Source organism: Canis lupus, chromosome 4, assembly GCF_048164855.1.
Source record: "Canis lupus baileyi chromosome 4, mCanLup2.hap1, whole genome shotgun sequence".
NCBI classification, from domain to species: domain Eukaryota; kingdom Metazoa; phylum Chordata; class Mammalia; order Carnivora; family Canidae; genus Canis; species Canis lupus.
In genome coordinates, this window is record NC_132841.1 from 51973801 (window position 1) to 52000423 (window position 26623).

At 39.0% G+C, this 26623-nt stretch overlaps 2 protein-coding genes across 3 annotated transcripts in view; one reads left to right on the top strand and one right to left on the bottom strand.

Moving 5' to 3' along the window:
- The window catches only part of UBLCP1 (ubiquitin like domain containing CTD phosphatase 1), a 19244-nt gene extending 13254 nt beyond the window's left edge, over window positions 1-5990 (bottom strand). Inside the window, exons 1-5 of one of the 2 annotated variants that reach the window (XM_072824318.1) lie at window positions 5706-5990; window positions 2306-2503; window positions 1431-1522; window positions 941-1026; window positions 742-857 (exon numbers count right to left, since the gene is read on the bottom strand). In XM_072824318.1, the coding sequence (XP_072680419.1) occupies window positions 742-857; window positions 941-1026; window positions 1431-1522; window positions 2306-2459 (448 nt within the window). In that variant the 5' untranslated portion in view covers window positions 2460-2503; window positions 5706-5990. The remainder of the gene's footprint in view (window positions 1-741; window positions 858-940; window positions 1027-1430; window positions 1523-2305; window positions 2504-5705) is intronic. The other variant, XM_072824317.1, reaches the window with a different exon arrangement.
- LOC140631416 (uncharacterized) lies at window positions 5406-26623 on the top strand. Its single transcript, XM_072822833.1, has 4 exons — window positions 5406-5818; window positions 6762-6861; window positions 12126-12286; window positions 26186-26623. Exons 1-4 carry the CDS (start codon window positions 5406-5408, stop codon window positions 26316-26318), a joined length of 807 nt encoding a protein of 268 aa, XP_072678934.1. The 3' UTR covers window positions 26319-26623.

The following is a 26623-nucleotide window of genomic DNA, read 5'->3' on the forward strand; positions in this document are numbered from 1 at the left end:
TTCCTTTTTGCTATTATGAGAAACTTTAAATTTAAAAATCTGCCCTCAATATAATTAAATGGAAAACCAGGAAAAAAAAAAAAAAAAAAAAAAAGAAAACCAGGAATATCAAAAATGATTTTTTAAATTTCTTTTTTAATTTTTATTTATTTATGATAGAGAGAGAGAGAGAGGGGGGGGGGGCAGAGACATAGGGAGAGGGAGAAGCAGGCTCCATGCACCGGGAGCCTGATGTGGGATTCGATCCCGGGTCTCCAGGGTCACGCCCTGGGCCAAAGGCAGGCGCCAAACCGCTGCGCCACCCAGGGATCCCCTCAAAAATGATTTTTAAATAATCCTCAAAAAATTTAAATGTTAATCAATAGAGAATGACTTAAATTAAGATACATCCACAAACTAGAGTAGCGATAACCAAAAACTGTATTTAATTCACAAAGAATAATATTAAATGACTGAAATATTCAAAATATCATTAAGCAAAAGTAGAAAGGATATACATACAAACACACTCTGGAAGATACACATCAAAATATAAGAATAATTATTTTGGGGGTTTGGAATTACAGATAATTTTAGTATTTTCTACAATAAATGATATACTTTTTATAATAAGAAAAAAAACTTTAAAAAAAAAAAGAAGAAGAAAAACTTTTAAATATTTCATATTGGAAGAAAAAAATAAAAGGAAAAAAAGAGTTGTTATGGGTAACCGAAGGTAAAGTGCAATTTTAGCTGACTTACCAAATAATGTATAATCAACATCTAGTACCAAAAGCTTTTTCCCTTCCCTGGGAGGATTCAAAATTTCCACTTTATACTCTTTCACTCTACGAGAAATTTTCAGTAGGTTTTCTTCCCTAATGGAAAAATAAAATAAGGTGAAACATTCACTTTTTTCACACACTACAACCCATTTCCTTTGATAGTATAAAGTACTTACCTATTTTCTACTTCAACTACTTCATCTTCAATATCAAAGTCGTTGACAACATCATCATTGTCAGGAGGTGGACCTAAGACATCTTCCTATTAAGATGAAAAAGAGTTCTGTTTTACCAGATTATCTTTAACATAACAAATACATGCATAACATAAAAAGCAAATAAAAGATACAGTCCAAGATCAAGAATCTTTCAAGCACACACTGTGAGGAAATTTCCACATTTTATAATTCATAACATACATTCACTGAGTAGATTTACCGTGTTAAGTTTGACCATTTGCACGACTACTATGCTTATGCTAACTATATACTAAAAGTTCCCTAGTATTTGTTTTCTGCTGAGTTAATACCACATATACTGTGAAGCTTTTATTTTTCACGGACTGCAAAACTGACAATTTTACCACAATTAAAACCATGATACAACAGTGTAATATAAATCATAATACCTTCAAAGGGACAAATGGTAACAAAAGTAAACATTTACCAAGCTCTCCTCACGAGTTCCCATCATCATGATTTTAGTATTTGGTTTCAGTTTGAGAGCTCCAAGCTTAACATCATTTTCTGCAGGTTTGCCTACAATACAAGCAAATGACTGTTTTCTCACTAAAGTTCAGGTGCTGATTTCACTATCCCATTATACAAAACCCTAATATTAAAAGGTTTGGTACAGATTCCACAGCAGTTTTTTTCTTAAATTAACAAACTTTCACTGCTGAATTAGCAATGTCTAACACACTAACAAGTAGCAACTAATAAATTTGTTTTTTTCCCCAACTCCATCTCAGAGGAACATCTTTATTCAACTAGCTAAAGAAAATAAATTATTTTAGTTTGTTGTTCAAGATGAAGATGTTTTCCAGAAAGTCTTGAACACTGAGCACCTAAGACAAAACTCGAGATTTTTTGCTACCCAAAATTCACTCTTCAATGATATGCCAAACACAAACACCAGGAAAGTTCCTTTCGAACTGGATATAAACACTGCTTATAATTTTTAAATCATCATTTTAAAACATTACTTTTGAAGCAGAAAAGATAACTTAGGGAGAGTATAAGAACCCAGCTGTAATGAAAAAGCTGTGCTAGAACACAGATGTCAGAAACTACACTGTTTTACCTGAGACTTCTGCACCACAGGTTTAACAAGCAAACACCAACTGTCAGAGGAATCAAAAGTAATCTTAATAGCGGTGGTATTTTCAAGAAATTTTTAATATTATTTTTATCATACAGCAATTTTAGGGATATCCCTAACAAAGAAATCTAAAGGAGAAAGACTTATTAAAGAGAAAAAAATAACATATGAAAATTCATAAGTGTTTCGATGCAAAAAGTTTAAAATGAGGAGAGAATTACCTTTAACTTTGAGTCCAAGTAACTTTTGGCGTTCTGGTAGCACTCCTGTAAGAGTCTTAAGAAACTGTTTGAGATCTAGCACGGTATCATCTTCTGAAAGTGTGGTCACTGAATATTCCTGTCCACCCCATTTTACAATGATAGGAAGAGCCATCCTTGAAACATACGATCAAGCAGCTTTCACTCAGAAAAAGATACCTAAAAAGAAAGGGATATACCAGTAAATAAGTTAAAACAGATACATCAAAGACGCAGCTAAATTTGTAACTAAGTTTTAGAAGCAATGCAGTTTGAGTCCTACTTTACAACTGGATGGTGGAGAAACAAGATTTTCTCCTTACAGAATCTGTGTTACCAGAACACCAAAAGTTATTAGGCCTCAAAGTTAAAATTCCCCTACCCTCCCAATTTTTGGCTTAAAGTTACTACTTCCTAATATACTCTGCAATGATCAGCTACCTATCCCTCCCTCTCTGTTTGACCAGGTTTATGTTACAGGTAAGTTCCTCCATCATGGACCATTCATAGTAACACTTGAGAAGTGGCACAGTGAGTTGTTAAAAGTGCAAACCCTAGAGCCATAGTACCTGGGTTTAGATCCCAGCTCTCTCACTTATTGGCTATTTTACTTTGGGAAGTTACCAGACTCCTAGTGCCTAAGTTTCCTTCTCTGTAAACTAAGGATGAGAATATTTCTACTTTGGGGTTCTTATGAGGCTTAAATTAGCTAATATTTGTAAGTCATATAGACCTGGCACATAGTAAGCACTACAAAAATAAGCATTATCTAAATAAATTTTCTTAAAAATCTGAGCTGACAGTCAGCCCCGGTGGCTCAGCGGTTTGGCGCCGCCTTCAGTGTGTGATCCTGGAGTCCTGGGATTGAGTCCCACATCGGGCTTCCTGCACAGAGCCTGCTTTTCCCTCTGCCCGTGTGTCTGCCTGTCTCTCTCTCTCTCTCTCTCTCTCTGTGTCTCTCTCATTAATAAATAAATAAAATCTTAAAAAAAAAAAATCTGAGCTGATGTGTTCCAGGCACTGTGCTAAATAAAAAGCATCGCCATTATTTGTTTAGTATTTAATAAATTGGAAAGTTTTTATGCAATGTCATTTAACAGGGTTGATAAGAATCATCCCTCTTTTGCAATTAAAAAAATGGGACTTCAGAGAGGCTAAGTAATCTGCTAATGGGCACACAGGCGGTAACAGAACAGGTCTTCTGACTAAATCTCATGTTTCTTCCTCTACATCACAACTGCCTCTCTTGAATTGGGACCTACAGGAGGCAAAGCATCAAAGATCAGTAAATAAAAACCCACAGGCACAGATAAAAGTGCACAAGATCAAATAGTGGTTGTTAGTCTCATCAACAATGGCATGTAGGGCTTTTCTCTCTTAATACTTTTTATCAATTTTCCTAAGTCCGTTTCCCCCCAGGTCAGAGAATTGAATTTCCTAATCTCCATTTCCAGATGCTATCACTTGTTTAAGGAAACATTTGATTGCATTCTCCCTGGATAATAACCAATGCAAGAAGACAAACTGTGAATCATTACATACAAAAATAACGTAGGAACTTAAGAGGTCTTCAACATGCCCACTAGAGGAAGCACTAGAAAATCAATCATACTTAACGCTCTTATGTTTGTACCTGCTCTACTGAAATTTAAAGTAGTAATTTAGGGCAATGCATTCTGTTGAGATAACTTGCTCTAGGAAATGTTATGATTCTCAATAAAGTGCCAAAAAGACCTTTCGAGCCAAACTAAAATATGATTTAAACATTATTCCTCTGTGAAGGTGGCAATAAAAATGAAAATTTACAAGAGCTAAGAATGGGACCACCACCAACTAACAGAGTTTACATTGTGCTGGGGGTGGGGCGAGAGCAGAGAGTTTGGAGCAACATCCTCTGAGCTCCAGGTGAGCCTGGGCAAGTCATTTCACCTCTAGACCAGTATTTTCGAAGCGTCGTCTAAGACCAAGCAACAGCATGACTGTACTTGGTAACTTGCTATAAACATAACGGGGGCTGGAGAGAAAAGAACCCAGCAATTTGTGTTTTAGCAATCCCTGTCCCAGCCTCCCCCTCACCCCGTCTCTGAGGCATACGAAAAGTCTGAGAGCCAGTGCTCTAAACTCTTCAATTTTCTCAGCTAAAAAAGAAAACCTACCAGATGGCATTGGGCTCTGCACGCTTAGTAGAGTAGTATACAAATGTTATACACTGTACACCTACACCCTGGTGGGAATCCCAAGTTGGCAATTGCTCTGAACGACCAAGCGTAACAAAACAAACACCCTCGAAATCTTAAACGCAGAGTCCTTAAAACTGCTTTTGAACCTCATTTCTCCAACATTCAGATCACTCCCAAGGGAACACACAGTGCAAATGCAGGAGTCATTTTATGTTTTCCCATTTAACCTCCTCTCTCACGCCATTCTAATGCTTTGTGTCATTCTAGGTCCTATCAGATCAATACACCGAAAAATGATTTGGGGTAGGGTTGACGGCAATTAAAACTACTACCCAAGTAAGGACCGCAACCTCTAGGACAGCCGTTTGGGTTAGTTCTGCCTAACATACTGAACTGACCCGTCCGGTCAATTCCAAAACTCCTGCCTCAAAATGAGGCGATCCTGAGTTCACGAGAACAGCGTTAATGGACGAAGCAACACCTGTGACAGCACTTTGTGAACTGTAAAGCGCAAGGCGGACGGTGGCGATGACCACACGGCCACCTGCTCAAACAGCTTATCTCACTTGATCTTTGCATTCCTGAACTGACGACTATTGTCTTCACGTATCCACGTTAGAAAACTGAAAAAGAAAACCATTTTGTCCAAGGCCGCAAGTTGCGGAAACCTGAAACTAACAGCAAAAGCGACCGCCTGGGGCGCTGAGCGGAGGTGAAGCCCTCAACCAGCCTCCGGCACGGCGGCAGCCGCGGGAGGCGACCGCCCTAGGGCGGCAGGCAGGCAGGCAGGCAGGCAGGCGTCGCAGGCACCCCAAGAACCCGAGGCCCCGGCCTTCACCTGGAGGGGGAGGGGGAGGGGGAGGGGGAGGCGGAGCCGTGGACAAACCCCGAAGGGCGCAGGAATGGAGTCTGGGGACGCAAAACCCACTGGGGCTTGGGGAGCCCCCGGCAGCAGCGCGGAGGCCGGGCGGGAGGGCGGAGGCCCGGCGAGGAGCTGCAGGGGCCACGGCCTGGGCCGCACACCGGGGCAGACGCGGCCCGGGGCGCCCGCAGGCAGCGTCCGGCCCGGCCCGGCCCGGCCCGGCCCGGCCCGCGGGCCGCCGTGGAGGCCGCGTCGCGCGAACTGCAGCGCCGCGCGGCGGCCCCCCGGCCCCGACCGCCTCCCCGGGGGCAGCGCCCCGGGGCGCCCCGCGTCCCCTCACCTGGAGAGCCGCGGGGCCCGCAGCAGTGGACGCAGGAACCGGCCACAGCGGAACCGACGGCGGCCGGAAGTGAGGAACGGGGACCGGAACCGGCTAACGAGCCGGAAGTTCAGGTTTGAAACGGAAACGCGCTGGAGACTGCGCGGCGGCCTCCCGCGTCCGTCTCCGGCAGGGTAATCCTGGACAGCGGCTGCCAGGGATCTCCTGACCCGGCGCGGGAGCCGGGCCTTTCCGAGACTGTGGCCCGTGACCGCGGGGCGGACAGGGGGGTCCTTGGACACGGGCCAGCCCTCGCCCGCCTGCGCATGCGCCCGCTCGTGGGCGCGGAGCCGGGCGGGGCTCCGCGGGGGGCGTCTCCCGTATTGTTGCGCTGCCCGCGGCGGTGGGTCGGTGGCGTGGCCCCGGCTGCAGGGGTGTGCGGAGACCTTCGTAGGACTCGAGCCTAGGACTCGTGTGGCGTTGCCGTGTTCCGGATGAGGGCTGAAAGGGGCCCTTTAAGGCTGAAGACTTGAGCCCCCTCCGCTCCCCGCCCCACCCCCACCCCCGCCCCGGCACCAGGGGCCTCCAACTTGAGTAATTTTAGGAGCTTGGACTTCCACCCGTTTTATGCAACGGTAAACTGAGGACCCGCAGAAAAGGGAAGGGGTGAGCCTAAGTCACTCCGAGAACCAAAGAAGCAGATCTCAGTACGAGAGCTGCCATCGAGGTCACTAAAGTAGGGCATCGAATTTTACCTCCCCTTGCCCGTCCCCACCTCCGCTCCACCTTCCCTCTGAATGCGAGGAAAGCCAGTTACAAACCCAGACAAAAGAATTGTAGACTTTAGTGGAAATTCAGAGCAGTCCCTATCTGATTCATACAACAAGCTCTCAACGGGCATCGCTTGCTGTCAGGCAAAAAACAAAACAAAACAAAACAAAATATTGCCGCTAGATTGTTGCATATGGCGCCAAATAAAACTTAGATTTTGATGTGGAAGGGAAAATGCTGACATGATACTGGTCTGAGCTATGCACCAGTCTTTGAATTACATATATTTTTACTTCTACTTCACAGTGATGTAAATAATTCACGTTCCCGTTTTGGCCACGATGGAAGGAAAGCAAAAAGCCAAGTTTCGTGTCTTCCCAGCTTTTTAGACAAGACAAACGCTATTGTATGTTCTTACCTCTTTTCTTTTGGTAATTTCTATTGCATATTGCATTAGTAGTGTATGAAAAGCTGTTTTTTTAAAAAATGAAACATTTTCAGTGAAATAAAAGTATACCCTCCTTACTTAAAAAAAAAAAAGGAAGTGGGGTGCCTGGGGGGCTCAGTTGATTAAGCATCCCACTCTTGGTTTCTGCTCAGGTCATGATCTCAGGGTGATGAGATAGAGACCCCCTCCACTAGTGCTGGCTGTGGAGCCTGCTTAAAACTCTCCCTCTCCGTCTGCCCCTCCACCCCAGCTCCCATATGCCACACACACACTCACTCTCTCTCTCTCAAAAAAAAAAAAAAAAAAAAAAGGCAAGGAAAACCCCAAGTTAAAAATTTTTGTACAAAAATCACACAATAGCAGTCCAGCCAAAAAAAGATGGTCGAAACACAAGGGACTGAACTCCAGAATGAATTATTTTCTTTCAACTCAGTCTGTTCTTTATTCATGTGCTAACCAGCTGCTTGGCCACTGTATATTTTTTCCTGTTACTAGAAAAGCTTGTTTTTGTTAGTCATAAATGTCAACTAAGACATTTTAGATTTTAATTCTAAGCAAAAGGATGCATAAAGAGATTCTTCTTTTTAATGATAAAATAGCCATTGTACAAAAGGTTGATAAGTTTGATGTTACTCAAGTGTAGATAATTTTAAAATTGCAAGTGTTGAACAGTGAGTGGTATTTCTTAGAAAATAATGGTAGCAGAGTATTTTTTTTAAAGATTTTATTTTATTATTTATTCATGAGAGACACACACAGAGAGAGAGAGAGAGAGAGAGAGAGAGGCAGAGACACAGGCAGAGGGAGAAGCAGGCTCCATGCAGGGAGCCCGATGTGGGACTCGATCCCAGGACTCCAGGATCATGTCCTGAGCTGAAGGCAGACACTAAACCACTGAGCCACCCAGGGATCCCCGGTAGCAGAGTATTTTGGACAAATAGTCCAGTTAACAGATGATTTGCTCGTATCTCAGTTCTTCCATGTCCTTTTCTAGTTAGCTATATATTCATGAAATAAAAAATTATGTTAGGAATAAAGGACTTCTGGTAACTAGAAATAAATACAAAGTGGACTTTAAAAAAAGTGCTCAGAGCAACCCACAAGTGCCATTAGGAAGAGAATAATTAAATTTCTATTGCTCACTAGATCCTCCTTTTTAATGTGTGGAAAGTAATATACTTGTGCCTTACTCATAATTCTTTGCAGCAACTAAAGATGCCTGGAATTCCTCCCTAGGGTTTTGATAGGTTGTTAGGTCTAAGAGACTAAAACATGGAACCAATTTCATAAAATCAGATGATAAACTGCTGACATCACTGTGATCATGTTTGGATTAGAAGGCTAAAGGACATTCCTGCACCCAAGCCAGAAATCCTGCCACGTTCACCTGACCTGTTTACCTCCTTCCCCTTGTCTCTAGGGCATTTTGTTTCCTCCCAAGCAAAAAACAATCCTTTCTTCCTCCCTCCCTACCTCCCTCTTGCTTCCTTTCTTCCTTCCTTCCCTTCTTTCTTTCAAGTTAATGCTACTGTTTCTCCTAATGCCTGTTCCCTTGCCTTTTCCCTGGCTGCAGTCAGTGTGCTGAAATGATTAGAATCTGTCCCATAGGGCAGACTCCACAGCCTCTTAATTCAGCCTGGCAAGTTTACTGTCTTTCTCTATTTAGCTTGCTTTCCCAAATGACAACTTAAAACCACAACTCTTTTTAAACCTCAGATCTTCCAGTTTACGTGCTTGTTCTTGGCAAATGACATCGCCTTATATTTTTGATAAGAAAATAAGTCTCAGGGTGTCTGGGTGGCTCACTCATTTAAGCATCTGACTTGATTTTGGCTCAGGTCATGATCTGAGGGTCATGTGATTAAGCCCCGTGTCAGATTCTGGGCTCAGCAGGGAGCCTACTTGAAGTTCTTTTCTTCTCCCTCTGCCCCTCACTCCCTGGAAAAACAAACAAAAAAAGGAATATAGAAGATCTCACAGAGGAATTGCCTCAACTTAAGATCTCTGAATCTATGAACTAAGTTATATCTGCACCTGTCTTTGCTTCTTTTGCTTCTGTTTTTATTTGGCAATTTCCTTCTACCTGAAGCCAACCCTTATACTTGTGCTCTGGCTCCTTCCTTCTCAGCCTTCTTTAAATCTAATATCTTTTCTAGCACTTGTATTTTTAATCTTTCTCTCTACTGGTTTATTTCCATCAATGATAAACATGCCATGGTATCTTGCCATCAAGATACCTTTCCTTTCACAGTTGGGCATTTCAAAACACTGTTTACATTTGTTTAAACTTGATACAATCTATAACTGTGTATTTCAGATTTTTTTTTAATGACAGTCTCTCACTGTACTGTAAACTTTGTAAAGAACCAGCCCCTGTCTGATTAATTCACCATTATATTCTTGGAGTCTAACATGATATTGGCTAAAGCTGGTAATCAAATATTTGCTGAATGGATGAATATTAATGAATAGAACATCAAGTAATGAGAGCTTATTATATAATATATATTATGTGTATAATAATCATATCCATGAATGACTATAATCTGTGTATGGCTCTTGATGCACAGGAAAGTTCTGAAATATACACCAAAGTGTTAACAGTTCATGGTGCCATGGGATACACTCAGTTGTTAAATGAGTGTATTGAAATTATCTCTTGATAGCATCATAGAGCAAGTGATTTTCATCTTATTTATGTTTTTCTGTGTTTGGATATTTTACAATAATTTTGCATTCTTTTTAATGTAAGAATTCATGAAGGCATTCTTTTTTTAAAAAAATTCAAATAATACAGATATATCTTTACTACATAATTTTTATGCCTATCCTTGCAAGTCTTTTCTATGCTTTAGATGTATATACATTTGTATATATAGTTTATATTAATGTTTAAAAATAATTATGGATTTACAGGAGGTTGCAAAGAGAGAGATCATGTGCATCCTTCACTGAGTTTTTTCCTAATGATTATGTTTTTCATAGCCTTAGTATGGTCAAAAAGTTGACATTGGTACAATGTGTGTGCATGTATGTCATGTGCTATCACATATAGATTCATATAACCACTACAGTCAAGATACAGAACTCTTCCATCACTACAAGGATACCTTGTGCTACCCATTTATGCCCACCTTTATTCCTCCTCTTACCACTCCTAACCCTTGGTGATTAATCCGTATTTACCCATGTCTTCACTCTTTCCATGGTTCTTTCTTCCTAATGTCCCTTTATTATTCACTTGTTATTTAGAGAACTTCTTTTAGCCATTCTATCAGGATAGGTCTGCTGGCGACAAATGCCTTGAGACTTCCTTCATTTGAGAATGTCTTGACTTCCCCTTCATTACTAAAGAATGTTTTCTTTGGATATAGAATCTGGATTGATAGTTCTTTTGGCACTTGAAAAATGTGCTACTTCTTTTTGGCCTTCATAGTTTCAGAAGAGAAATTTCATTTGAATTGTTCTTTCCTACTCTTTATAAGTTGTTTCTTTTTTGCACCTTTCAGGATTTTTTTTCTTTTTCGGAAGTTTGACTATGATACGTCTTGGTGGAGATGTATTTAAGTTTATTCTGTTTGAGGTTCACTTAGCTTCTTTACTATGTTGGTTTATGTCTTTTGCCAAGTTTGGGAAGTTTTTCAAAAATTATTTAAGTACTTTTTCAAGTCCACCTTCTTTCTACTGGCACAAATCTTAGATCTTTTGGTATAGCCCACAGGTCCCCAGAACTGTTTTTTTTTTTTTTTTTTTTAACTATTTTCTTTATTGTTCAGATTGGATCATTTCTATTATCTGTATTCAGGTTCACTGATTTTTCTGTAACCCTCTATTCTTCAGTTGAGCCCATCCACTAATTTTTTTTAAATTTTATTTTAGGATATGGTGATTTTTCAGTTCTAAAATTTCCAACCTGTCTTTTCTTATATCTTCCATTTATTTGCTGAAACTTTTTTGTTTCAAGAATGTTCATAATTGTTTATTGAAACATTTTTATAAAAAAAAGAAATACTTTTATGCTGTTTTAAAATCCTTGTCCAATAATTCCAACATCTATCCTACCTCTGTGTTGACATTTGTTGTCTTCTCATTCAAATTGAGATTCTCCTTAGTCTGACAAGTATCTTCTTATTGTAGCCTGAACATTTTTGGTATTATGATACTCTGGATCTTATTTAAATCTTCTGTTGTAATAGGCTTTCTCTGATACTGCAGGGTGGGGTTAGGGAGATGCCACCTTATAACTTCTTGGTTGTGGTACTAGTACCTATCCCCATTAGCCCTTCCTGTCAACCTATGTGGGCAGGAAAGGGAACCTCATTACTGTTGCATAGTAGTTGGAGTTCAAGTTCTCTACCAGGTTTCCATTTCCACTGATACCTTCCTAGTTGGGAGGTAGAAGGATGTCTGGTCACTACTCCCCACATGGCCTCCACTGACATTATGGGTGGTGTAGGGGAGGATCTCATTACCACTGGAAGATGGTAAAAGTTCTAGCTTTCTACTCAGCTTTCTCTGACACCATCCTGGTAGAGGGGCTGGGGTACCTCATTATAGTCTGGCATGATATTGCTGACAAAGGTGGGGGTGGGACCATCACTTTTTGTGTGGTACTTGGTTGGAGTATGGCAGTGTGCTGGGGTCTCCACAAACATTCTCGTGTTCAGTGATCACTAGGAGTACTCACAGGACTCAATGTACAGTTGTATTCTCTGATGATATTTTCAGCAAAAGATTACAAAGCATAATCAGCAAAGGGAAAAGTTTTATGGAGTGAAGTCTAAAGAAAACCAGGCACGCTATTCTAAGAGTTCTTTCCCAATAGAATTGCCCAGGATGCACTAAATGTTTCCATCAGTGAATTATAATAATAGGTATAAAGTATTGTCTTCCAGGAAAGTTTATTAGAGACTCAGTGCCCAAGGTTTTTTGGGGGCTAATCATATAGATATTCATTGCCTAGTACCAATTCCAGACTCCCAGAAGGAAAGTAAGTGTATAACATAAACCATTATCATTTGCATGAACAGTCTAGGTGCAGTGAGACATCTGTATAATTTAGGGAAAGTTTAATATCAATGTAGGGAACTGTTTTATCAGTGAAGATTCCAGATGATTAGCCAAAGGCCAACCTTACAAGCAAGACTTTATGGCTCAGGCCTCCCACGTTAACTTTTTTCTGTATGAGTGGTTATTAACTGAATGATTTTTTTCCTTGCTAGGCTATGCCTTTCCTGGTCCTTTGTCTAGAGAGAGCAGACTTTTGGGGGCAGTTTTTGTCTGAGCCTGCTGGCGTTTCTAGGTTGCTTGCATTTCCAGCACCCAGTCTGAGAAATATGAAGCAAAAGGAAAACCCAGGGAACTCCCTGCCATGTCTTTTGAGGTAACTATCCAGTCTTCCTTTTTTCTATCTTTTAGAGTCTTCATGTATTTGTTTCATAATGCCATCCAGTGTTTTTAGTTGTACTTAGCAGAAGGAATGGGGAGGAGTGCAACAACTCCTTCTTGTCCTAGACCTGGAAGTCTATTACTTTTATCATTGGGAAAAGAGATTTAAATTTTTTTCATTGTTTTCATTAAAAACAAAACATGTATATGACATAGACTTAATTTTTTATTGAATTAAGAACACTTAATATGAGATCTATCCTCTTAAAAAATGTTTGAGTGTACCATATATTCTTGTTAACTATAGGCACAAAGTTGCACAGTACATCCCTAGAACTTAATTTTAAGCCTAAAATTGGTAGGTATAACCTAATATGGGATCTAAAAATACCAACTGTAGGAAAAAAAATTGTGATTCGCTTCCACTTATTCTAGTAATAAAGTTTATTTCTCCCAATTATGAAAATAATATGTATTCATTATAGAAAGTTGATTTTAGGGACGCCTGGGTGGCTCAGCGGTTGAGCATCTGCCTTTGGCTCAGGGCGTGATTCTGGGATCTGGAATCGACTCCTGCATCGGGCTCCCTGCACGGAGCCTGCCTCTCCCTCTGCCTGTGTCTCGGCCTCTCTCTGTGTCTCTCAGGAATAAATAAATAAATAATCTTTTAAAAAAAAAAAGAAAGTTGATTTTATTTTTCATTATTTGATAAGTGGAGTGAGAATTTTAAAGTCAATATAGAGAGCAGCCCCAGGTGGCTCAGCGGTTTAGTGCCGCCTGAAGCCCAGGGTGTGATCCTGGAGACCCGGGATGGAGTAGCATGTCACGCTCCCTGCATGGAACCTGCTTCTCCCTCTGCCTGTGTCTCTCTACCTCTCTCTCTCTCTGTGTCTCTCATGAATAAATAAATAAAATCTTTAAAAAAAAAAAAAAGTCCATAAAGACTACAGAGTGGCAGAAGATCCAGATTCATTTAACTTTGCCATCATTTTATAGGGTAAATATCAAGAAGAGAAATTTTCCTGTAAATGAAACTTAAACAGGCCCCTGTAGTTGGTCCTGCAGGCAGTTTCCCATGCCCAGTGTTAATGACAAAGCTTGTGCTTCTTGTTTATATCCAAAGTTCGTGCATAAGAGATGGTATCTTTTCAATCATGGGAGAAATAATTACGAATGTCCCTATCCACAAATTCTAGACTAATGGACTATTTCTTGAAATGAAAATGTTAGTATAATATATTGCTAACTAATCAACATTCAATTTGAAATCTTAAACAAGAACATCAAATTGTTATTATGTTGCAGCATTTCACATTATGAGGGCAATTTCATTTATTTGTCTTTTTACATCCATGGTGACTCATAAATGGATAAATTAGTATCTCCCATTCTTCAAGAAATATTAATGAAATGTCTAGACTTTTACAATCTAAACATTTACAGCATGACAAAGCAAGTTTTGATTACCATTAAGCTATCTGTAATGAATAGACTACTGTTATTTTATTCATCATATTTCCAATTGTCAGGAAACATTTCTTTAGCAATGTGTTTATGTCCAAAGAGCATTATACAGGGTTCTAGGAGCAGTCTTGCCTAAAATTATCCTCCTGACCTTGAGGTAATCAATTTCCCCTAACCACAATCCCTGTTTATAAAAATGAGCTTATTGAATAACCAAAATATTTTTTTGAATTCTATATTTCAGAATCTCTAGCATTTAATTCAATAGTTCCCAAACAACAAAGTATAGACCTGTACTAGATTGTTACATAGTTTCCATCATTCTTCCACTTGCAAAATAAGAAATAAAAAGATCATATAGTGTATTAGTCATAAAGCCAAATGGAAAAACCATGTTCTTTCTTTTTATTAACTATTATTACCTCTCTGTTGTCCACATTTCTCTTCTCTGGAATTTCCAGAGCTTCATTATTCACATTGAAATAGACTTTACAGAGAATTTACACTTACTATTTAGATTTTCATTGATAATGTAAAAGTGGTACATTTTTTGATGCTGCATAAATATTACCTCAGATGATTTGTTTTGAAATATCTTTTCTGATTTTAAATAATGGAAACTTAATCGGGCTAGCCTGAGCCAAAAATACGGGGCTCAGAGGGCACAATATCTGGCATGGGGAATTAGTTGGATGTTATTGAACCAGGAGTCAAGGCAAGTTTAAGGTCCTCCGTAGTAAATCTACAGACCTTACTTATCCTGCAAGTACCACTATTAATATGACTCTGACTCCCAATCTCTCTCTCATTCACCTCTAAATCCCCAAATCCTGAGAGGCTCTTAGTGCCTAACTTAGGTCACATTATCTCTGTGCTTTGGGTTCTCCCTGAGCCTGCCCTGTGTGTGCTGTGGAGGGTTCTTAGTGAAGAGGCCTCTCTGTGGGCCAGACACTCCCAAAGTGTCCTCTCCCCTGACAGTTAGTGGTGTCAATTCTCTTCAATATTATTCTTTTTCTCAACCAATTCTAGCTCATTTGGTATCAGTATTCATTTATCCACTATCTTGCTTAATGATAGTCACATTGTATCAATAAGCAAATCATTTTCTTTCTCTCCATATCACAGCTCTTTGGATTTACATTAATTTAAAATTTTGCCATCTGCAAATGTATTTTATGCTGTTGCTGTTACTAGCATTTGTAAGAGGACCACTCCAAATTACTCCATAGGTCTCAAATATTGACATGTTTCATATTTTAAATTAACATGAGTCTCTCCATTAAACTGTTTCTTAGAATTGTACCCTCTGAATTTGATTACATTTTAATAACCCCAATTTTGACATGAGTCACAATTATTATTCTCTTTTGGTATGAATTTAACCTGTAGCTTTTTTTCTCTTCATTACTTTCCCATTATAATATTTCTAATAATGGTAGCAGCTCTTATTTATTCCTGCGAGCACCATAGATGTGTTATTTTATTTAATTCTCACAACAATGTTATGGAAGTCAGATTAAAATTTTTTTGTCCTAAAAGAAAAAAATGGCAAAGTATGTTCTAGCATTTGACTCATGGTTTGAGAAAAATCATTGGCAGCAGTCTGTTTAAAACTAGAATTCATTGCTTGTGCTCTACCTCTGACCTCAGTTTCTGCTGGGGAATGCAACCTTGGGACAGTTAACATCCACAGACATCTCACTGGCATTGCTTTTTACATGTATCAACTTTTGTTTCAAATCAACAGTTAGTACATCTGCCTGATACCATTTTCTCCAGATTTCTTCTGTAACAACTAATATGGACATGATGGTTTTATGACCATACTATTGGGAAGTTTAAGTTAAACAATTGAAATACTATCTTCAGACTATCTAGAGACAGAGAAAATGACATTCACTTTTAAATAAATTTAAAACACTATCTTAAAAATTACAGTTTTGTTGTGCTTCCATTTGAGCAATTGTGTAATCACATAATGACAACAGACTAAAGAAGAGAAAATTGAAAAATACTTTAGGAGACAAAATTATTGTGTTTTTCTGGATCAGTAGAAGAGACTTGTTTAATAGCAATATCAAAAATAATATATTTTATGTAGAAATTGAATAAAATGCAAGTAATTTACTAATGAAACTCCTATTTATGTAATGTATATTTATGAAACACTGTCCTAGGAATTGTGATTCTATCATGTTTCCATTTGAGTACTTGTATTATCACTTAACTAACAGCAATAAGACTAAAAGAGAAAATACTCAAAATTATTTCATAAGGCAAAATTCTTGCTGTGTTCCTGGATTATTTTAGTGGATTTGTCAACAATAACAAAAATACCGTAATAACTATATCTACAAATAGAATAAAGTGGAAGCAATTTCCTCTTAAGATTCATGTTTAAATAATCTACAGTAATAAAACAGTATCTTAAGAATGATAATTTTCTCCATCTTCCACTTGAGGTATGGAATGATCACTTAATAGCAGTGAACCTCAGAAAAAATATCAAAATTACTTTAGGAGAAAGCAAAAATGCATTTTTCCTATGATTCTGATCTTTGGAAATAGGCTCATTAGACGGCTAGGTCAATTATGAATGTGCCTCGCTTCTGTTTTCATGTGTGGACAAAAAAACAAAATCCGGCATTTGTTTAGAGATGTTTCTTGTTGCCAGTGGAGAATGTGCTGGGCCATGGGCAATCCCTCTGTGGAAGAGATTCTTGAGGAGGCCCACACTGGCTTCCCAGAAAAAAGAACGTGATGGGAGGTCTCTTGTCAGGAACTATTTCTTGGGACCCACCTGTGATATCTGACCTTTGATAGGAGGGTGACTTAGAAGAACAGAGCCTGGGTCAGCTGCCTTCCATTCAGGTGAGAGGATTGAATCTTGTATTATTAAATGACCAAGATCATCTGTGGCATCATTCTATTGGCCTATATTTCTGAAAATGTATATGTCTCAGAGTTGTCCAAGGAAGGTCTTGAGCATCTGCCAGCATGCGGAGCACCAGGACAAGTTCTGTCTTGCTGTTGTAGAGGAAATGCTGTGTCAGGATGGAGTTGGCCTGATTGAGGAATGTGGTCCACACAGGCACAAGATCCTCAATCTTTGAGCCACCCCAACTTAATGGACCTCCTTCCTTATACCAGGGAATTCCAGCACCTCTTGAGCCTCTGCCAAATGCCCCCTTTAGAATATCAGGGACATAAATATACTTTTTTTGCAAAGTTGAGATTTAATTCTTCCTATATCATTATTTCTCTGAAGTATGGATTTTTGTTGGCTGTTTTTTTTTTTCAGCTATCTCACCAAATATCATGAGCATTTTTTCTTCTTCATTATAATTGATATTCAAAGATCCAATGGTTCTCTCTGATTTGCTAAAAGTACTTGGCTTGTATTCTGTAGGTGTCCATCTCTTCACATGCATAAAGGATCTTTTCATCTGCTTTGGACAGATTCTTCCTTTCCATAGTAAATCACTTTAGGTGGAGTTCTCCATAGTCATTTTATTTTATTGATGCAGTTTAGAACTAAGTTTCTGCTGAAGCTCCGGAATCTTGCTTTAAAACTGGATTATTCTGACTGCAATGAAGCTTGTGAGTTTTTATGACCATTTAATATGATCTCTAAGTACACTTATTGTTTTTACTTCTACAGATAATTTAGTGTATATTTGGTTGCCTCTTTAATAGTCTTTAAAGACACATTTACTTTAGTCGCATAAATCCAGTTTCTTCAAAACTCCATTTAGTTAACACAAGTAAATCTTCATGACCTTGGTTTAGGCAATGATTTCTCAAGATACCAAAACCTCAAGCAACAAAAGAAAAAAATTGGTAAGTTGCATTTTACCAAAAGTAAAAACCTTATGAATCAAGGACACTATCAAGAAAGTGGAAAGATGATTCACAAAATAGGAGAAAATATTTGCAAATCCTTTATTACATTACAGTCTGGTATCCAGAATATACAAGGAACTCTTACAACTCAACAACATAAAGACAAATAATTCAATTGCAAGTGGGCAAAGGATCTAAATATTTCTCCAAAGAAGATATATAGAGGACCAATAAACTTGTAAAAAGATGCTCAACATCATTAGTTGTTAGGGAAATGCATGCAAATCAAAACTACAATGAGACTTCATGCCCATTATGATAGCCCTTAAAAAAAAAATTAAGTGTTGGCAAGGATGTGGAGGAAATGGACCCTTATAAACTATTGGTCTGAATGAAAAATGGTGCAGCTAGGAAAACAATTTGGCACTTCCTGAAAATGGTAAATATAGAGTTACCGTATGATCCAGCAATTACATTCTGAAACATACCCAAGAGAAGTAAAAATATGTCGGAAAATAAAACCTTGTATGCAAATGTTCATAGCATTATTCATTACAGGCAAAAAGCGGGAACAACCCAAAATGTCCATCAGTGGATGAATGAATAAACTGTGGTAGATTCTTAAAATGGAATAGGGGCAGCCCAGGTGGCTCAGCTGTTTAGCACCACCTTCAACTCAGGGTGTGATCCTGGAGGCTGGGGATCGAGTCCCACGTTGGGCTCTCCCTGCATGGAGGGAGCTTCTCCCTCTTCCTGTGTCTCTGCTTCTCTCTCTCTCTCTCTCTCTCTCTCTGTGTATGTCTCTTATGAATAAATAAATAAAATCTTTAAAAAATATAAAATAAAATGGAATAGTATTTGGTCATTAAAAAAAAATGGAACAGATACACAGATTAACTTTGAAAACATTATTTTAGCTGAAAGAGGCCAGATAAAAAAGGTTACATATTGTATGATTTCATTTATATGAAATATCCAGAATAGGCAAATCCGTAGAGATAGAAAGAAGAACAGTTGCTGCCAGGTGGGGGGAGGCAAGACTTGGGAAAGCAGTTGATTGCTTATTGGGTATGGGGTTGCTTTTTGAGATGATGAAATGTTCTGAAACTAGAGAGTGGGGATGGTTACACACATTGTGAACGTAGTAAAAGACACTGAATTGTAAACTTTATTTTTTTTAAAAGCTTTTATTTGTTTATTCATGAGAGACACAGAGAGAGGCAGAGACACAGGCAGAGGGAGAAGCAGGCTCCCTGCAGGGAGCCTGATGCAGGACTCAATCCCAGGACCTTAGGATCAGAACCTGAGCCAAAAGCAGACACTCAACCCCTGAGGCAGCCAGGTGCCCAATTCGTAAATTTTAAAGTGGTGAATTTTATGTGACTTTTACCTCAATTTAAAAACTCTGTTAATATTCTGTGAAATCTCCATTGTCTGATGCATTCATTATGTCCAGTTCCAAGATCTCATCAATGCTCTTTTGTTTAAGAACTGCAGCCCTATCTCCTATCTTTGGGAAGTTTTTCTTTTTATTAAGTTTTTTGCTCTTTCTTTCCATCTAGCTTATTTTATTTTATTTTATTTATTTTATTTATTTATTTTATTTTATTTTATTTTATTTTATTTTATTTATTTTATTTTTTTGGAGGAAACCCCTTTATTGCGTGTGGGGCCCCAGGAACCATCTAGCTTCTTTTAGAAGCAGATTTATGCTTTCCTGCAGGTAGGCATTTTCTTCCAATCCATGCTTTATTGCCACCTTGAGTTGTTCATTAGCTGTTGTACTTTTAAGATTGTTTTGGTGGCAGCTACTTGAAACTGAATTTGTTCTGATACATTTTTTTAAGTAGGCTCCACACTCAGCATGGAGCCCTAGGTGGGGAGGGGGCTGAGCTCACAACGGTGAGATCAAGACTTGAGCTGAGATCAAGAGTCAGAGGCTTAACTAATAGAGCCACCCAGGTGGTCCCTTGTTCTGATGCATTTTTTAAAGACTAAGTCTCTCTTATTTTTTTAAAAAAAGATTTTATTTATTTATTCATGAGAGACAGGGAGAGAGAGAGAGAGGCAGAGACACAGGCAGAGGGAGAAGCAGGCTCCATGCAGGGAGCCCGATGTGGGACTCGATCCCGGGACTCCAGGATTACACCCTGAGCTGAAGGCAGGTGCTCAACCGCTGAGCCACCCAGGTGTCCCCTAAGTCTCTTATAATATCAGTCATCAGCTCAACTTGTTCTAAATGCTTGGATATCTCTTCATAGTCTCTCTTTGAGCCCCAAGTAAAGAGTTGGATATTTCTGGGTATTTATTAATGGTCACCAGTTTTCATATTGATGATCATGTTTTGCATTAAAAAAGATTGAAACCTCCAAATTCTCTCTGAATAGGCTAAGCTTCTAAAAATATTGTCTTTTCTCCGTAAGGGCAGAAACTCCAATGGGCAGTCTTTTGTTTTTATTTGCTTAAAATTGTATTTTTAATAGAAATCTATGACTGGAAATACCATTATATCTCACAGTTATTGGTGGGGATCTGTGAGAAGCATTGTTCTAATTAACTTTTATTCTTCAGCTATCAGCTCAAATGTGCTTTTGTAAACTCATAGACTACTTGAGGCCCTTAATTATGAATTCCAGAGAAACACAATCCTTTCCTTCAGAAACTTATCATAGTTCATATTCACAGGTCCCATCTCCACCCAGAGAGAGCCATCATCCTGAATTTGGTGTTAAGCATGCCTTTCTTTGCTCACCACAAATGTATATATACCTCTGAAGTATTCAGTTTTGTCTATTAAACTACATGAATTAAATCATATATGGCATGTTGTAATTACTTTTACTCTTGAGGTTCAGCCATTTTATGTGTGTGCTTCTTTTTCACTGCTGTATAAAAAAATCCATGACATAGATAGATCACAATTTTATTATTCATTTTATTGTCAATAGAAATTTGAATCTTCCCAAAGTCTTTGTCTATGGGAAGCTATTATGAGCTATTATACATCAGAGTTTCTTATAGGTATCTTTCGCTTCACACGTGAACAGATATTTTAATTTTATACTTGGGAATAGAATCACTTGTATATGATCTGTGCTTATTTGACTCTACTGGGTGATGTGATGCCCAATTGCTTTCTAAAATTGTACCAAACTGGGATGCCTGGGTGGCTCAGCGGTTGAGCATCTGCCTTTGCCTCCGGAGTTGCTGGATTGAATCCTACATCAGGCTCTTGCATGGAAGCCTCCCTCTGCCTGTGTCTCTGCCTCTCTATGTGTCTCTCATGAATAAATAAATAAAATCTTAAAAAAAATTGTACCAAACTATATCTCCATGAAGAGAATATCAGTTACCCTGTTCTACATTCTTGTCAAAACCTTGGTAGTATCTCATTTTACATTTTTACCAGTCTAATGAGTTAAAATGGTTTCTCATTATGGCTGTAATTTGCACTTTCCTGATTAGTTATGAGATTAAGATTTTTTTCCCATTTCTGGACATTTGGATTTCTGTTTCTATGAAGAATCTTTTTGCCTATTTTTTATATGGTTTGTCTTTTTCTTATTGTCTTTTTCATATTATAGATACTAATTTTTTGTGCATTATATGTGTTGTGAACTATCTTCTTCCAGTTATGTTTTTCCTTTTCATTCTCTTTATCATGCCTTGTTGAACAAAAGTTCTTAATTCTAATGTTTTACCTTTTCCACTATGGGTGGTTCTCTTTGTATCTTGTATAAGAAATTTTTCCCTAGCACAGGTCATAAAAATATTCTATATTTTCTTTTAAAGCTTTCAAGTTTATCTTTTATATTTGATCCATGGAAATTAAATTTTGACTATGGTATTAGGTAGGAATCCATTTTCATATGGGTTTGTTTCTCTCTTGTGTAAAACACAAGGTAGGCAATCTAGCAATGCTACTCCAAGGTATATACCCTGGAAAATGACTATTGGGCAAATTCTCCATTAGACATATGAACAAGCTTCTTATAACATTGTTCATAAGAGCAAAAAAAAAAAAAAAAAAAAAAAACCTGGAAGCAACAGAAGGAATTTAATGTAAAGAACTAGTTATAGAGCATTGGCAGAGCTGAAAATGAGAAGGTGAGGCATATCAGAAATCAACAATTGCCGGGAGCTGCAGCCATCCCTGGGGAAGAAGACAAAAGGAAGATAATGTCATTAGAACCTAGGAACCAGGGTATATGGTAGGATCTAGAAGTTAGAGGAAGAGCCTTCTGCACCACTGGATGGACTGTGCAACCGGAGTTGCCAAAAAGCTGGAGCCATGGTAGAGTGTGAGCAGCAAGAGCTCAACCATGAAGAAGACACAGTCACTGCCAGGAATGCTGCCCAAAGCAGAGAGAGAAGAAATACAATCTCCTCTTCGTCCTGCCCTCTAGTCTACCATCTGTGCCTCTATTAGCCAAACCTAACCAAAGCCAGCGGACAAGGCAGCCTGAGAAATGTGGGCTACCAAGGTCAGCGCCCTGTGACACAGAGGTAAGCAAGCAGGAAAGGGCAGGGAATGGATCTGCACACTAACAGGCACAAGACACCGCTCATGTCTGGCCCTAATGTATCTTCCTTCTCATTTTCTCCACTCCCTGCCCCCTTATACTGCTGTCTCAGCCACATCAGATTATTGAATACTTCTAGGCTGTGCTGTGCACATTCCCACTTTCTAGCCCTTTGATCAAACCATCCCCTCAGCACGAAATGCTCCTTTGTCTCCCTTGAGGTTTACTCATCCTTCAAGTATTAGTTTATGTCCTCATCCTTGAAACCTTTCTTCCCAGTCACATAAGTTTCTCACCCTCCAAACATGCTTTAAGTATTGGGGTGCCAAGAATTCTGTCGTTTCCTCTTTTAGCTCATGTTACTGGATGACCTTAGTGGGTGATTTCATCCATCCCCATGACTTTCAACTTCCACTGAAGTAGTGATGATTCACAAATTGGGTCTTTTCTAAACACCAGACCCACATATATAGCTAGTTATTAGACATTTTCGCTTGCCTTTTTTATAATGTCTCAGACTCAGTATGTCTAAAACTTAACTACTAAACCCCCTCTTCCAGTATACTTCTACTATATTTTACTCAGTTGCCCATGGCCAATATTTGGACATCACCCAGTGCTACTCCTTTCCTCTGACCACTTCCCCAGTTATAATCAATCATACCAAGTTCTGTCAGTAGCTACCTCATTTACATCCCTCAAAGATGCACCCTAAAAATTAGGTGACACATATTAAAAGTCTTTTTTTTTTTAAGATTTTATTTATTTATTCACGAGAGAGAGGGAGAGAGAGAGAGAGAGAGAGAGGCAGAGACACAGGCGGAGGGAGAAGCAGGCTCCATGCAGGGAGCTCGACGTGGGACTCGATCCCGGGTCTCCTGGATTGGGCCCTGGACTGAAGGCAGCGCTAAACCACTGAGCCACCGGGCTGCCCGACACATATTAAAAGTCTTAAAAGACATGTCCAAATTTCTTATGTTGGAGTTCTAACATTTAACACATAAGAATATCATTTAGAGATAGGGTTATGGTAAATGAGATCATACTGGAATAGGGTGACACCCCCCAATACAATATGGCTGTGTCTTTATAAAAACGGAAATTTTGGACGCAGACAAGCAAATAGGGAGAATGCCATGTGAAAATAAAGAGAGATTGGGGTAATGTAGCAGAAGCCAAGGATGGCCAAAGATTGCCAGAGAACCACCACAAGCCAGTAGAGAGTCATGGAACAGATTCTTATGCACAGCCTGCAGGAGAAATCAACCTTCTGACAGCTTGATTGTCAATTTCTAGCCTCCAGAACGGTGAGACAGTAAAATTCTATTGTTTAAGCCTCTTGGCTTGTGACACTTTGTTCTAGCAGCCTTGAAAACTAATATAAAATATGCATACTTTTTGACCAGAATGATCACACCTAGTAATTAATCCTTTGAAGATAACTGCACAAATGGACAAAGGACAAGAGTGTTCATAATTGTATAACAGGAAATAACCTAAGTGTCTTAACAGTGGGACACAAAGTCCATGCTTGAGAGAAAAAGACATTCACCATATAATGAAAGGAGGCTACAAGAGTTATTATGAAGCTACTTTTTGGAGCTTAAATGTACATATGTTATAAATGCATAGGAAAAAGTCTGAAAGTGTAGTAGACATATTTACAATAGTACAATTTCAGGTAATACACATTTTCATCTTTTTGTTTATCCACCTTCTAAGAGATGTGGTTTAAAAATTAACCAGTGTTTCTAGTCTTTTTCCCCCACTAGCCTCTTATAAAAAGGATACTATCTTCGCCTGGTTAGTCACAATCTCTCCCTATCTCAACAAGGAGGAAGGAAGAAAGAGTAGGAGGGAGAGGGGAAGAGGAAGAAGGAAAGGGAAATTGAATTGATTAAAGAACTAGAATACAAAGATTAAGGAATTTAGAAAGCAAAATATCAACATGAACTGTTTCCCCAGAAGGAAAGTTTTGGGGGGAATCCCTGGGTGGCTTGGTGGTTTAGCGTCTTTCTGCCTTCAGCCCAGGGTGTGATCCTGGAACCCAGGATCGAGTCCCATGTGGGGTCCCTGCACGGAGCCTGCTTCTCCCTCTGCCTGTGTCTCTGCCTCCCTCTCTCCTCAGTGTCTTTCATGAATAAATAAATAAAGAATCTTTTTTTTTTTTTTTAAAGAAAAGTTTTGGGGAGGTAGAGTTGTGAATGACAGAATCCAAACCAATATGGTTTGTGGGAGAAATGTGGAAGACAGCAAAAGGACACAGGAAAAATGTACCTGGGGGTTAGAAATGAGATCCTCTGGGGTTGCCTGCTTGGCTCAGTTGGTACAGCATGTGACTCCTGATTCTGGGGTCATCGTGAGTTCAAAACATTGGGCCTAGAGCTTACTTAAAAATAAAAACCCTAGAAGAATAACAACAATAAAACACTTGTTTAAAAAAAAAAAAAAAGAAATGGGATCCTCTGTAAAGATGTTTAAGTAATGCAAGTTAAAGTTCAGGATTTCATTTCATTTTTAAATCATTCTTAGCTGTTTAGACTGTACTTTTTTGAATGCAGTGTCCATACAGAGAAAAGACCCAGTGAGTGGAGGATTTAGTTTATTATCTTTTTGTGATAAAATACAGACTCCACGAAATAAAATATGCAAGAAATAGAACTTTATTTTTCTATCTTTGAACTTAATTTTAATTTTTTGTAATTATTCTACCAGTGGTAGAAACTTAGCTTCTGATAATGCAAGTTTTCTGAGGTAGTATTTCTGAGGTAGGGGGTAAACACAGGCTTAGCTAGAGTGAGTCACATGGGAGGCCCACCCCACATGGGCTTCAGTTCTTAGGACAATGATATCTTTCGATATGTGCATTATCCCATCTGTCTTTGGTCATCTGTCCACCCATGTTTCTGTCTTTTCTGGTCTGGTGAGTCTCTTTGCTAGGGCCATGCTGTTTTTGAGGCAAGGAAGGACACTCACTGGTTCTACTTTACTCCCTGAATCACACTGAGGCCATGTCTACTTTACTCCCTACCACACTGGGCTGTGGATAAACTCTGAGGTCTTGTCCCCTTCAGAACTTATTATGGGACTAGAATAAGGGCCCATAAACCCATTTAAGCTACCAGATGAGAATGTCACTCTCAATTCTTTCTAGGGTTTCTGCAATTGCATTTTTAACCCCCTAGCTACCTCCCAACACATACCATGAGTTCTTCCAACTTCTTTCTCAAAGACACTTACCAAAAAAAAAAAAAAAAAAAAAAAAAAGACACTTACCAATATTTATCTCTTTTGCATTATCTCCAATTCTCTCTCTCCTCCTTGGCCCTGGGAAGTCTGGTCACAATTTTGTGCTGTCTAGAGTCTTCTTAGGTTTCTGAGCATCCCTTCATTGTCTCTTTCTTAGACTTTCTGTCTTCTGTCCATGAAATATTCAGCTTCCTGGCATTCTATCTTTAGACCATTATTTCTCTATTTTTCCAGGTTCCTCTTCTACCCCCAGTGAGTTAACTACCACTTCTATGCTGACTCCTGAATGTATATAGTTCCAGTCCAGATCAATGTGTGTTTGCTATATATCTCTTCTTGATCTCCCACAAGCCAATAAAAAGTCAACTTATCCCAAATTCTATGTATCTTCTACAAACCTATTATTTCCCTCTTTCTCCTGCATATTCTCTCGCTCTCTCTCTCTTTCTCTCTCTCTCTCTTTCTCTGTCTCTGGCTTTGGCTCTCTCACTTGGTAGATATGATTATAAACTGATGAGATTATTAAGGAAAAGTGCTCAGTGCTCTGAGGATGTTCAGTGGAAGAGCTCTCCATTTGTTTGAGATGGGGAATGGGGATGTAAAGAAAGAATTTCTTAGATATAACTGAAGCTGGCATTTCTGTACCTGCACAGCTCAGGAACTTGACCATGTCACTTCTTTGCTCCACATTTTGAGGACGAACATAAAGTGTTCTACCCAGGGGAGTGGCCACTTGACAGAAGGGAGTATTTTCTCATTATTTAGAATTGTTGGCAATGTAGTCATTCTTATTATTGTTTTCAAATACTCCACAGAAAATGCACTCCCTTTTTGTCTACACCCAGAGTGGACCATTCCAATTGCCTCCTCTTTGGTATGCTACTGAGAATTTGGAGGTCTCCAGCCTCCTCTCCTTATTTCCTTCTGCCTTTTCAGGTAAGGATCTAAAGATTGTTTTGCTATTTCTCACTTCTGTGTTTTTTTGTCATGCTCTCCCCTCTACCTGAAATTCCCCCATTCATACATATACTTCATCTAGCTTTTCCCTACTCTTTAAGATTCAGCTAAGTGTCATCTCCTCCAGAAAGCTGCCTATGTTCAATCAACTCCAAGTTATGTGCCCCTTCTTAGGCTTCCATATCTTCTAAATACTGAACTGCATTGTCCTCATGGTGTTCTAATCTGTTCATGACCATGTCTTCCTCAGTTATTATGCACAAACCTAAGGTAGTCTTTTTTTTTTTTTTAAGATT